At 39.2% G+C, this 14,942-nt stretch overlaps 1 protein-coding gene across 1 annotated transcript in view; it reads right to left on the bottom strand.

The window, feature by feature from the left end:
* Positions 1-14,942, bottom strand: part of RHOJ (ras homolog family member J) — a 79,486-nt gene that overhangs the window by 7,646 nt on the left and 56,898 nt on the right. Inside the window, exons 3-4 of the mRNA XM_006915173.3 lie at positions 6,699-6,863; positions 4,721-4,816 (exon numbers count right to left, since the gene is read on the bottom strand). Of these exons, the coding sequence (XP_006915235.2) occupies positions 4,721-4,816; positions 6,699-6,863 (261 nt within the window). The remainder of the gene's footprint in view (positions 1-4,720; positions 4,817-6,698; positions 6,864-14,942) is intronic.

Here is a 14,942-nt window from a genome sequence, read left to right as displayed (position 1 = left end):
AATACTTAGTTATTATAATATTATTGACTATATTCCCTATGCTGTATTTTATATCTCATGACTATTTTGTAACTACCAATTTGTACTTCTTAATCCCTTCCCCTTTTTCGTTTAGCCCCCCAATCCCATCCCATCTGGCAAAAAAAAAAAAAAAAAGATTTATTTTCAAGAAAAAAATAGAGACTGAGGAATTGTAAACTGAGAGAATACTTTTCTAATAACTTTGTAATAGTAGCTAAAATTTATTGTCCCAAAGCTGGGACAATACCTCTCTATCAGAGGTATAGAGAACATGAGTCTGAAAAGATGAAATTAATGAACAAACAAACAAATCTACAATGACTATTCAAATGGAAAAAAAAAATCTAATACTTCTTCCAGGTCACCCTCCTAGAAGTAGGACATATATAGATAAGATAGAGTGTAACATGAAGGAATAGAGGCAAAGAGATCTCCCCTGCTGCAGAAATACTGAGAGGGCACAGAATTAACAACCACGATAGTTTGCTGACCTAGACCTTGAGGTACGCTGGCTCATTAAAATGTCACGAGAACTTTATGAGGTAAGTCTATAACCATCCTCATTTGCAGCTCAGAAAACTGATGCCCAGAGGGGTAAGTAATGTCCCTAAGGCTACACAACTAAGAAAATGGCAGAGATTTGAATCTGTCTCCAGAGTCAGAGTCTTAGCTACTCTTAAGAGCAAATGTGAAGAAATGGGGCTGAAAGAGCAAAAGTAATGAACAAAGTTGTCATGAACTTAGTGAGGATGACGAGAGAACATGAAAAGGAAAAGCAAGGCATTTCCTATAAATGGAGAGAAGAGAAGATGTTAGTGGAATAAACAGAATAAGCTGGTATCTAAAGAAATGGCTTATAGCAGGGAAGTTCTCTATTCCTTATTTAAGAATTAGGAAAGGTACACAGAGAGGGCAACCTGAGAGCCAAGAAAAGGAAAACCGAATGGCTTGTAAAAGAAATTCTATCTCCACAGATCAGCATTATGATCAAATTGCTGAAAGAGGAAAAACATTTGTAAGCTGGATGTATTTGCTGTTGAATTTTTTAAGACTGTAGAGATTGCCAACTCAAGGGTGGATAATGTGAGTGTGTTGCTTGAGTGTAGGTTAATAAGGAGTGAGGGGGACTGTGGCAAACCGAAGGGTACATGCCTTGTCTCAAAGACTGTTTAAAATTTGTAGTTGATATGGAAATGCTGGCTAGTGTTGCCAGATGTCTAATTTTTTTTAGATGCCGGAGATGTGTATGTTTATGTAAAGTGTCCAAATTGTTCAATGTTGGCCACCAGTTCACATTAAAAACACCTGTGTGGACTGATCAAAACGTTCGTAGGTGAAATTTGACCCATCACTTGCCAATGTGCTCCTTATGCTTTAAAGGATGCCTTTGTATGTACTGGTCTCCCAATTTGAGATACTTTTCTCTCCAGTCCCCTAACTTAGTCCACCTAACAAATATCCTTATTCTATAGACCTGGCTCAGATGTCAACTGCTCCAAGAAATTTTCTCTGAATCCTTCTCTTCTGAATGTGTCCATCACTCCCTTTTCTCTGCTACCTCAGTGCTGTGCACACACGTGCTGTATTTATTCAGCTGGTATGCTGTTGTTTGCCTGTCTCTCTCCTCTTCTAGCCTATGGGCCTTTTGAGAGCAGGGCTGTCTCTCTCTCACTCATCTCTGTAACTCAAACCCCAGCGATGAAGTGACAGGTGTTCATGACCATGGGAAAAAGAAGAAATTGTTGGCACACAAAACAAGGAGGTTAATGGTGACTTTTGCAGTCAGGAGGAGGGTATTAAAGGCTGCAGCTGATTAACATGCCTGAACATTGATTACAGGATTTTTGCAGCAATTTTGCTGCTTTATACCCCACAGGTACCTGTTACAAACCCAGCAGGAAACAGGTGCTAAGACAAAGAGTGAGAACAACAATAGACAAGGCACAAGCAGGAGAAGGAGATGGCAGGAGTAGGCAAAAAGAGGCCAAAGGCTGAAAAAGAAAAAATGGTAGTGTTTTATCAGGAAATACCTTAGGGAGTCTGAACTTAGGAAATCATGTTTAGGTTGCATCAACTGGAATTGGGAAAGAGAATGTGCAAAGAATTATAATCTTAGAGCTAAGGAATAGCATAACTCTTGGCACATATTGAATGTTCAGTCAATTATTGTGGAATAAATCTAGCAATATGGACATACACAAATGAACAAGGAATGAGGCTGAAAATTAAAAAATGATGAAATGAAGAGGGATAACAAGTAAAAGGTTAACAATGACTATTATAAATTGATACAAAACATTTATGTAAATATAGTTTACTTTGAAGTATAAAGAATCATAAATATGTGTGATCTGAAGATGCTCCTTAAAAGTAAAATGCCCTTTGAGACCAAAAAGAGATGATAGATAAAAAACTCTTTGGAAATTGAAAAGTACTGAACAAAAGGAATTGGATAAGAAAAATATGAACTTGCAAAGTGTTTTAAGTTATGGAGAGAATATGCACATTAAAATATGGGGCTTTGGCTATAAAAAAGATGCCCAAACCTGAAGATTTATTCTCAGATTATGGGAGGGGGCAGAGGAGTGTGGTGGTTAAAGCCCACTGTCACATCTCAGCTCTGCCACTTTCTAGCGCTGTGACTTAACTTCTCTGAACCTCAGTTTCCTCTAGGAAAGTAGAGATATGATATCAGCGCCTCAGGGGGTTGCTGTGAGGATTAATTAAGACCAGGCATGTAAAGCGCTTGGCACCAAGCCTAGCACACTGCAAACACTCCATAAATGCCAGCTGTTATTATAAACTACTTGACAGGAAAGTCAAGGAGCAGAGAAACTTAAAGCATCTCTATAATTACACGAATTGTGATGAAACAAGTTAAAATCTTGCTTCGTTTTCTTCTAAATTGGATTTCGTAAGCTAAACATGATTCTCTCTGTACCTAGGAGCAGTTGCTAGGAGAAACTGGCAAAAGGCAATAAAGTGGTGAACTCAGTCATTGTTCTTAAAATAAATATGAAATGAGATGGGAGGCTTTGGAATGACTTTTTTTTTTTTTTTCCAGAGGGAAAGAATAACTTCCCAAATGAGAAGTCAGGTGAGGACACTGACAGGATGCTGGTGGAAGATAGACCAGAAGCAAGGGACATAGAAATCACGTTTCTGCAAAAAGCTGGTGCTGAGTCTCCTGGACCTTTTTGTTGTGAAAAATGTATAGCGCGGAATCACGTACAATTATTTATGGAGGTGTATATTTATGCACCTTAGTGAGATAATTTAAGCTGGATGTCTGAGGAAAAGATAGAAGAACGTATTGACATGTATCCATTTTATAGGAGGGAAACTAAAGGTGGGAAGAGACAATTTTCACAGCGGTCAGGTGCACCGGGGTGATGTCCCCAAGGCTGGATTAGAATTGTTTCTGTTATTATCAGCTGGCAAATCAAATATGTTTATCTCCCCATGACTCTGCTTCCTCAACTGTAAGATGAGACAAACACTATCTGCCTAGGAAGGTTATCATGAGGCTGGAATGAGACAGAGTTTGTAAAGTGCATGGTATTGTAACGATGGTTCTGACATTACTATTCACAGAAGTAGAATGCTTTCGGTCTCTCAAATATTTGTGAGATGTTCTCATGTATTGAACTCATAAAAACATAATTTTTATTAAATTCGCTTCTATTCAAGTGTACCATATTTAGTTTTGGTACCTATAATTTTAATAAGAGGAATTTGTGTGTTTTTGTTAATGAAAAATTTGCAATTAACATTATTCTTGACCAGTTTAAAGGGCTACTACTAATTCTGCTTGGGGCATGCAGGGTTAGTTTAGAAAGTAAAATAAATTTCTGAAATCTCTGGCCTGTGTCAATGGATTCATGACTAAATCAGTGAGGGGTGGATTCAGGTTATGAAAATATGATTTATAAGCCTTCTCTTACATAAAGTACTTCGTCCTCTTGTGTCCATTTTAGTGACTGCTTTTACACACATGTTGGTGGTAATTGGGTGACAAAGATTTGGTGTATGGCAAATACTTTCTAAGTATCCACACCCCCCGCCCCCAAATCACTATTCATGTTAAGCTCTCAAGAATGAAGAAAGGTCTGTGAGAACAACCAGCTGTGAGCAAGTTGCTATTATCTGCAACTTGGATTCTCCAACTAGTTACTTTTTGGTCTGCATTACTCTTCCAGAAGCTGTTTGTGACATAAGCCAGCCTCTCTAAGTGGCCATGCATTATATGGTGAGAAATACTGAACAAATATAACCCTGCCAGATGCTAAGCTAAGTTTCTCCCCCCCAAAATCACACAGTGCCTTTTATGGGGTCATTTAAATGAGTTATACCGATAATAAGCAGTGAGATTTATAAATACATATCTAATGACTCTCTTTATTCATACTAAATATGGCAAATGGATATTATAGAGGTTGCTAAATCAAATGCTAAGTGTCCCAGCTGTTTAAATTCACCAAGTTTCTTTCTTAATGAAAAACAGATAATGCTGGCTGACAAGAATGCTAACCAAATGGTCCCTTCTGGCCTGACTAGAACAGAGGGGAGAATATAATGCAGAGAAGATTCTGAACACATTGTACTTTAAAGCAAAAGCTGTGTAGCTCACTCATGCTGAAGCATACACCAAACTCTTCTTTCAGCATACATTTAAAATTAAATTCAAATCTGACTGTACCGCTTTTGCAAGCTTCACGCCATGCTCGTAAGTGAGCGGTTTCTCTTTCATATACAGCAAACGGGCCAAGGTTTTGGGGTCATCGCGGAGATCAATCTGGCAAAAACATACATGTGATAAGGTCATTTATTTTTTCAGGCATTACCAGGTATTTTAAACTGTGACATAATAGAGATATTTTTCCCTTTGACATCTATGTAGTTGCCAAATCTTCTTTAAAGAAGCACATACACATGTCCATATTATGTCTAAAAATTAAAATAATTTTTTTGTAAATATATACATGAGGCTTTTCTTGTATTTTCCCCAGGACTTACTCCAATGATTCTGTGGCCGTTCAGATGTTTTTGAAAATTCCCATTTATTTCTAGAGCCTTTATGGGACACATAAAATAATTGATAAATCTTACTACCTTACAGTGATGCTCATTTGATCCCAAATTAGGTTACTCATTTTTAATAATTTATTTCCTAGAAAAATAGATAATTTTGGCTTTTCCAAACCAAATCTTCATCCCTCAAAGGGCTGCTGTGAAAATATTTTACTGAATGTACTGCAGCTGAAGGCAAGTTCTAGAGAGGAATTTCTAAGGATTTGTTCCAGGAATAAGCATTAATCTTTTCAAAGGTAGAACTACTTTGAAAATAGCATGGATTAGGTTTTATAATTTAATTAAATATTTTAGTTGCTTTAAAATCTCACTGTGTATATGAACCCATGCATATATGAATGGGTGTGAATGTGGGCACACATAAGCTTGTGTTTTAAAGGAAAACCAATATATTCATATATTAAATTTATATACGAGGGTTTCATTTATAAGCATTGTGCAGCTTTACTAATTTGTGTAGTTTTTGTTGTTCTGTTTTTGTTTTTGGCCTTCATTGTTCTACTTAGTGTCCATCTGTTATAAATTAGTCTCGAATTACACAGAGATGTTTGCATATCCCATCACATATTTTGGCAACAGGGATCAGGACTCCATCAATACGGTCAAACATTATCATCTGGGATTAAGGCAAAAGACTTAATTTAAACAAACAACTTTCAGAGCAGAAGCATTAACTGTATTCTGATTTATTGATGTGTTAATTATATGTCCATATCTTCTCTGGTAAATATTTTTCTACCTTTATGTTTTTAAAAATTTCTCTTTGTTAAGCAGAATATAAAATGAGAAATAGAAAACAACAGCATATGAAACAGATAACAATAAAATCCTTCAGTATTATTCATTTCTGTGTCTCTGGGATAGTAACTTCAGTTTAATATAGCAAAGAACAAAATCTATTTAAAACTATAGAAAGTTGGAACAATATTTAACAGTTCTGTGCAATTACTGTTGGAAATTCAAACTATGAACTTCATTAGCTTTCAAAACATTTTAAAGGCCTTTATAATCACAGATTTGTTTATCTGGTATATTTGCTTTAACTTTTTTTTTTAAAAAAATCTGGAAGACCAAAGGCTTAAAGAAAATAGAAAAGAGTAAATTTCTGTCTTCCTTCTCCAGGAGTATTACTAAGGAGTTTCTATCATAATGTGGCTATTCTGATTGCGGGGGTCATTTTGACATTCACACCTATTTTGTGACTTTCAAACAATCATGGATTTTAGATATAAAAAATATTGGCTAATAAGTATAATTGACATCCCCATGTCATTCCTCTGGCTTATGGCTGGAGATGGGCATCTATTTCAAAAAAATTAATATGTTATTTAAAAATAAAAAGCCAAGATTAATTTTTAAAGGCCACATCACAACTTCCTGCTTCACATCAAATAGCTCTATTTTTTCAATTGTGGCTAAATAATCATGCAGATATTAAGAACAGCTGTTCATGGGATTGATATATCTGAGATACTCTTCTATAGTGTCTGATAGAACAGGATGTTCAAGGGATACACAAACCGTCTTTCCTTTTTGGCCACCCTCCTGCCCCACCCACCCCACCCTGCCATCACCCGCCTGTTAACCTGGGTGCCTATGAGGATGTAAGGCACATGAGGCATGCAGTCCTTCAGCTCCGGGACCCATTCCTCCTGGACATTGTGGTAAGAGGCAGGATTTACGACAGAGAAGCAGATCAAAAACACATCAGTGTTGGGGTAGGAGAGAGGCCTCAGCTGGTTGTAGTCCTCCTATGGGAAGAGCAAAGAATTCATACAGCCTGGGTGAGCGGGGTCTCTTGTGATTCCGGGGAGTGCCAGGCCCAAGATTCTATTGTAGCCCTCTGTGACCCTGTTCCTTCCCCTGGAATCTGGTACTTCCCTATACTACTAGAAATAAAGAAGCCATCAGTCAGGAAAATATCTTTTTGTTGTGTATGGAGATTATGAATTGCTCCCTTTTAAAATGAACTTTAAACAAAAATTTTAATAGCTTTTAGTGAGATAATTTACACATCATAAATTTTGCCCATTTAATGTCTTTAATTCATCAATGATTATTGCAGTTGTCCTGTCACATTGGAACTCTGTTGTGTTCAATATGGATTTAAATTAGTGGGCCATTGGCCAAGGCACAGAAATTCTCTTCTTATACAATTTTAAAAAATGTATTCAAATTTAATTTAGAATGAGCTAACGAAAATGCAAACCGAAGAGTTGTTGCCAAATCAGATACCATAAAAATTGAAGAAATATATTGTGTGAGGGTTTAGAGCTCAGAATTTGGGATTTGTTTCTATGTCTACCTAAAGGCCATAATGTGGTCTCATAAATAAAATGCCAGCTTAATTATTTTTTCCGAAAGCCTTTTTAGACCAGAATATGCTCTGGTTGAAGAGTTCCTAGTTATGTAAGATGTTTATGTATGTGCCATTTTAGGGGGAGATGATAAAGACAAAGTAAAATGGATCATCTCAACTTTGGGAAAATGTCAGCAAGTACATTTTATTATATATAAAATATTTTAGGAGATTCCAAGATAAAATCTTCTATTTCAATAGAAGATTTTATATATTTTCATAAATTTAGTAACACATAAGCCAAAAGTAATTTTATGTGTATGTGTGTATACTTATACTATGTATGCATATACTATGTATACCTACATTTCCTCATACACCACAATATGACCTATGTGTTCACACATACCACATATACTTTATATATGTATATATGCTATACACACAGGCTCACCATACACACATAGGTGCAACCACACCAATATGTTCACACTTATCACACACATTTGTACATAGACATGGACAACGTACGAATTCACTTATTAGGGTCCTAACTACTGTTCCTAACATTAAAAAAAATAAAACTCATATATGCTCTTTGCAAAAATTTCAACATTACACAAGTACATAGAGTAGAAGCGAAACTTTGTTTTCATTCCCTAGGTGATCTCTAATAGTTTTTCCTCTCTTCCCAGAGGGAGTCACAACTTAAGAGTATCCTTCCAAATATTAAATATATATTTACATATATAATATATGCATATTTAGTTTTAAAAAGATAAGTTGATTATATAGTTCATATTATTGTGCCACTTTTTAAAAACTTACTATGTCAAAATATCAACCTCACCATATTTCTATTGACTGTATTAATGTCTTTTTCAAACGGGGGTATGCACATACATGTACACACGTGACTGGAAGGAAGTCCCTTAGCATGTTAGGTGTGGTCATCTCTGGTTGACCGGCATGTATTAATCTATTGTTTAGCTACTCCAGGTACCCAGCACACAGGCGCTCGTTATGCATGCCTGCTACTCTTCTGACTGCTAGTGCTATTAAAACCCAAGCCAAGGTTTTTAGCCACCTAAATAGAATGCGAATCAAGATGGAAAGGATGCTGAAAAATCCTAAAATCCTAAGAAATGAACAAAAGGATATAAAAAAATCAGTTATTGTGGGTCACTTACAACATTTCTATTAAAGCAAATAAGTGGGAGTTGGGCACCTTGCTGAACAAACACTGGTCCTGCTGGGCAATTGGGCTAGGCCTACTGGCTGCACCTCAGCCGAGCTGCGCCCATGTCTGTGTGTCTGTGTGTCTGTGTAGGGGTGGTGGTAGGGGACAGGGGAAGGGAACAGTTCTTCTGTTGTTGTCACCCCCCCTCTTTACACGACTAGCCCTGAAAACCCAACCTTCTCTCCCACGGTCTCTCTGCCTCTCTCCCTTCTCTCTCTGAGTAGCTGTGAGGCCCACGCACTAAGAGCTCTCCTTTCCAGGCTATAATCTACAACTATTCATGACACCACCCACCCTCTGCTACTTCATCCTCCCATTTAGATTGTCATACATGGAGCAGGGACCATGTTGATTTTTTTTTTCTCATGACCCATTTATACTCTGTACATGGCAAATATTCCATAAATGCGATTGACTGATTGGATTGCACTAGGTCTGCAGTGATCTGCAAATGAGCACATGGCTTTTCTGTGGGTTGTTTACTATAGTACTTTTTATTAAAATCACCTGGGGAGTTTTAAGACCATCTTGATGCACTGCTAGCCAACTACCTATCTCTACCCACTGTCCTACTCTTAGACCAGTTAAATCAGAATCTCTGGATAGTGAGCTTGAGTACTTGGGCATTCTGATTTTATTGGCCTGGAGCTGAGAACAAATGATTTACATCATCATCATCTTCACCATCAACCAAGGATATATCAAAGGCTTATTACTAAGGGCCGGGCAGTTTTTCAAGCACTCACATGTATTATCCTGTTGAATTCTCACAAAGATGGCACTACCTACATCCACATTTCATAGAAGAGGAAATTAAGCTTAAGAGAAGTTCACTAATGGACAAATGTTACAAAGCTATTAAATACCAAGATAGGGTATTTAGCCTGAATCCAGTTCTAGCTTGTGATTGTGACCACACTATTTGCTTCAGCCAGAATTTTAAGTCACAGATGAAGAATTTTCCTGAAAATTCAGTTATTCAGGAATTTTAATCTAGACTCATGCTTTATCCAGGGATCTGAGAAAAGAAATGTATAGTATCTATTTCATGGCCTACATCTATTAGAAATTACCACCAGATGGCAGCAGACACTGTATATTTAAAACCTCAAAGCCAAACACAATCAGGAGAAATGTCACAACTAGGTAAGGTAGGAGCAAATAATTGGCAGTCTGAACGGATCATGTTTATTTGATTCTTTATCCAGAAGCTATCAAAGTAGTTCTGCTTACCTTATGGAATATTTAGGAAGGCAGTGGGTTGCTGGACAGACTGTAGTTGGGAAAAAAAGAGTTTTTGTTTGTTTGTTTGTTTGTTTTTGATGATTTACCCTTCTGGCAGGGTAGCCTAGGTTGTCCAGCTGAGTGACTTCTGACCATGTGCTTCATTGGGCTTTATCCTATACTGTTTTCTGGATTTCTCTATTCTGTGTAAACCTTAGTCTTGCTGTGTAATTCCATTAAAAAAAATTATTAATTGCCTCCTGAACGTCTAGCACTGTTAAAGATGTTATATGAACTATGTAAGGTGAATAAGAATTGGCAATCTAGTTTGCAGAAAGAAATGAAAATATGGGAAACAACTTGATTTATGCGAGACAGGTGAAGTTTCTCTTGTTCTTTGTTAGCTCTTTGATAAAATAATGTAGAACATTTATTTGACTGAATTGGAAAAATATAATTTTAAGGCTGAAAGAGATCTTACAGATAGATAATTTTGTACAGGGACTCTCAAAGTATTGTCCCCGACCAGCAGCATCTGCATCACCTGGGAGCTTGTTAAGTACTCCCTCAGGCCCTGCCCAGCTCTCTCCTCAGGCCCCGCCCAGCCGAGGCTCTGGGGGAGGGGCTACACCATCTCAGCCAATTTTATCGTTTTAGGAAACTAAAGTCTAGACAGATTAAGTGATTAAATTGGAACCACAGAGCAAACGTACTTTTAAAGAAGGCTCACACCTGGGGCGGTGGACTCCTTCCAGCCCCAGTTCGCCACTGGCTGCAGCAATGAAATGTGGCGGGGGTTCCAGGATTAATAAAAGGAAGTATCCCCTTGGGACTGTGGGGTGACCAGTAGGAGGTTGAGGAATTTGAATTTGATGTTGATGATAACTTAAGGGATTGTGTGTGTGCGTGTGTGTGTGTGTACACGTGTGTGTGCGTGTGTGTGTGATGGAGCACGTTTGGAGCCTAGATTGGAGGATCACATGTTGAGGTGGTGGGGCTAGGAAGTGTAGATAGTCTAGCTGGTATGCAAAATTGAGAATAGAAGACCAGTGTGGAGTGTTTCCTGAAGAGACAATGTTTTAATCTAACAGAGCATCTGAAAGGGGGCCGTGGAGAGTTAAAGTGGAGAAAGAAGCTCGAGTGGGGCTTGGGAAGGGATGGGGAGGTTGGGGGAGCAGGGTGGGATTTGGGGCAAGGTAGGCTTTTGAGTACTTGCCACTCAAGTTAACTCTGAAGACAGGAGAGTGTTTGGTTTGAAGGCAAATCTAGAGTTCTGTGATGACTGTGGGTGACCACTAGAAATGTTCAGGGACAGCCTTAGCATCAGATGGTACAGGTGGTGGTGAGTAAGTGAAACCATTAGAGCAGCCCTTTTCAGACTTTATGTACACTTGAATCCCTTGGGATCTTGTTAAAGTGCAGCTTCTTATTCAGCAGCAGGTCTGGGATGAAGCCCAACAATTTGCATTTCTAGAAAGTTTCCAGGTCACACTGAGTGGCAAGGAGAGGTGCACTGAGCACTCCCTTTACCCTCCCTACTCCCCATACCCATATTCAACTGGAAATAGAATCCTGTTTCCAAGTCTTCTTGGGTTTAGTGACATTTATTCCAGATTCCTAGCATGTCTCATTTTCATATTCTCCCATAAATACATTCATATCCATCAGGCTTGGGTTGGAAAATCTGGCAAAAAGTATAGGGTGAGATTGTAGCATCGTGCTTAAGATCATGGGCCAGGGAGGCAGATTCTCTGGCTTCAGATCCCAGCCCTGTCAGCGACTACATGTGATCTTGGGTGAGTTTTCTCTGCTTGGTTTCCTTATTTAAAGTGAGGTTGATCGTGCTGGCCTCATAGGGTCGTTATGAGGATAAAATGTGTTAGTATTTGTAGGCCACTTAGAACAGTGTCTTGAACATAGTAAGTTCTTTAATGGCCAAGAGTCTGTCCTCCCATATCAGCAACAGTTGCAGTTCCTACCCTCTTTGGATACCAGGGCTGAATCTGAAATGAACTTTTTCTGAAGTGAGTAGTAATGAGACCCAAATGTTTGCATACTCTGATTGATCCTCTGAATTAATGTCCCCACAGCTCCTTTTTTTTTAGGATTTCAGAATTAAGATAATGTCCTAGGGTTGCTTTTACAAATAACTCGTCATGTGGGCAAACTTCTTCCTAAGCCCCCACTTCCCACAATTTGTGCACTTCTAAAACCACATTAAGATGCATGTGAGCAAGAAAGTTCGAATTGCTTATTGAGGAAAAACATTTATTTTGAGGTTTTAGGCAAACTTTCCATAGAGGGTTGATGCCAGATTTTGTGCTCCAGATGGCCCTGTTGGGTCAGCCAATAGCAAAGGGGAAGACTGGCATCTTTCCAAGTGAACCTTGGGTTGCCATTAATGAACCCCAGCTGTACTTGCCTCCCTGCCTCATGTCTCTTTCTTCAGCCTATTGGGAAAAGGCGGCTTCAGAGATCAGGGCTGGTAAGGACATGTGTTGTGCAGCCCTGGCTGAGGGGTGCAGCTGATGGCCTTCCTGCTCCCACACTCTCACGGTCACTGGTGACAGCTGAGCTGCTGCGAGTAGTGGTTTCTCAGTGACAGACACCATTCTGTGCTTAGAGAACTCAGGGGTTTACCCTGTTGAGAAACCAGGCTTCTGACACCAGAAGATTCTTGTTCCTCCTTGGCAGTGCCACTAACTGCCACTTTTGCAAATGTTACCTTTGTGATATGTCCATTCTGGGGTTTGGCGCGAGAGGCCACCATCTGAGCAGGGCTTTCCCCACACTCCTCGTATAAGCCAGGACCCACTCAGAGAAGGAGGCAAGATGTCTTAGTACCCTCGCTGGCTCCACTCTGGTGGCTGGCAGTGAGTGAAAGGATGCTTGGCTCACAGCCATGACCTGGGAAAGACCCCTCTCCCAGTTTGGCAGTCCTCAGGCAGTGAATGCCCAGGCTTTGCTGTAGCATCCCCACCCCACATCTCGCTCCCCATGACGCACTCCAAACAAACTGGCCTGCAAGCACGTCATGGAAAAGTTGGCTCTCAGGCCCTTTGTAGCCGAGCCAAAGATCTGAACTCTAGAGATCCATTTCAGAGAGACTTTCAGTAATATACTATTAGGGGCATGTGCTGAACAGGATGAGTTGGCAGCACCTAAAGAGATCTGGCTTACAGGCCTGGCCTTGTAGCTTCCTCAGTGTGAGCTGAGGGGTAACATGCAGAGTCACCCTGAGAAAAAGCCCTCACTTTATTGCCTAACCTAATGTTTGGAATTCTACTTAACACATGAACCAGAGTTCTGAAGACTCTGTATGCAAAGGACTCCCACTCAAAGTTCAAATATTAGTTTGTTTCAGGGGTTTGGGGAGAGAGCTAATGTTTAATAGCTGCCATGTGCTGGCAGTGTATGCATGTGACTTCATTATAAACTGTCTTTAGTGAATGCTTGGCTGGCTTGTAAAGGGCTGGGAGTGAGTCTCAGGCAGGGCTGGTCAGGCTGCTGTTGTGCCCAAGGCTGACTAGGTGGGAACCAGGTCAAATGATTTTGTTCAGGGGTGACTTTGAAGATAGAAATACTAAATTCCTATCACTTAACCTTTCAGAACACATGTGCTTCTCGAGGTTGTTTTCATCAAGTCTGACCCACAGCCAGCTCCAGACAAAAATAAGGGGCACTGCTCCTTGGTTATTCATATAAGAAAAAAATCTAATTATTCATAGCAAGATAGACTCTGTAGCTGGGTTTGGAGACTCATTTCCTTTTTGTGGTTCAAGAAGCAATCAAAGTTTGAGATCACCTCTCTTTCTTAGTAGTAACTCTGGCCAAATGAGTATTTTTCAGTTAGTTATAGATGCTCCTTAGGCATGTGGCTGCAGTAACATTGCTAGAATTTAACTATGGAGAGTGGACTAATCTACCTGAGGCAGGGAATGGAAATTTTGGGAAGATGCTTTAAGTTAAATTTGTTACAAAGCCTTATTCACAGAGTTGTAGAACCACGGAAATAGACTTGGGTGACGGTTATTTTCCACCGCCTCTTCGTAACGTTGGGAAGGCGCTTCAACCACTGAAGGCTTCCAGAGTAGTGCTTCTCAAATTTTAATGCACCTACGAATCACCTGGGGACCTTTAAAAAATAAATTTTTGAATTCAATAGGCTGGAGGTGGGATCTGAGATCTGCATTTCTAATAAGTCCCTGGCGATGCTGATGCTGCTGGTCAGTGGATGACACTTAGAGTGACAAGGTTCTAGAACAGTGGTTCTCAGTGTATGGTGTGCAGAACAATAGCAGCATCATCAGGAAACTGTTAGAAATGCAAATACTGCAAATTCTTGGGCCCCACCTATAGAATAAGAATCTCTGTGGCTAGGGCCCAGCGGCTGGGTTTTAATAAGACCTACGGTGATTCTGATGCCTGATCAAGTTTGAGAACCTCTGGTCTACAAAATGAATTGTATGTCATACTTTAGTATAACGAATTCCAATATTTAATAATCCTTTACTGCTGAAAGGTCTCCCTTAGGTGTAGCCTCAAGTCATTTTGTTTAATTACTTCAGTTCTTTTAGGCTTTCTTGAAAGTCATCTTTTAAAGGTCCTAATCATAGAATTTGAGGCCTAGAAGAAAACTTAAGATGTGTTCTGATTCCTTTTCCCTATGCACCACTATGAACCTTGTCTACCTCTGAGCTTTCAAATAGCTGCTGGAAAGCATTAAAGTGAAAGTTAAGTTGAAGAAATACCTATAGCCCATTTGTTGTTATATTTTGTCAGTGCTCATCACTTTCTCCTATGTCAGAGGTTTGGGTCATTCTGCTTTCTTCCATTTGGAGTTTAAAGATACTTTTACACTGCCTTACAGCTTCAATTCTTATACTATTATTATTTATTTATTTTTTCCTAAAAAGAACAGAGCAGTAGGAAAGAAGAATTAAACACTACAAGAGGTTTTAGATGGTTTTATTGAATTTGAAATTAAATAGAGGGCTGGGGGTGGGGGTCGTTCTGGGGGCAATTAATGCATAGAAGCTTTCAACCATGATGGTAAAAGACGAGAGA

The sequence above is a fragment of the Pteropus alecto genome, unplaced genomic scaffold (assembly GCF_000325575.1).
Source record: "Pteropus alecto unplaced genomic scaffold, ASM32557v1 scaffold276, whole genome shotgun sequence".
NCBI lineage: Eukaryota > Metazoa > Chordata > Mammalia > Chiroptera > Pteropodidae > Pteropus > Pteropus alecto.
This window is presented reverse-complemented; position numbering and strand designations above follow the sequence as displayed.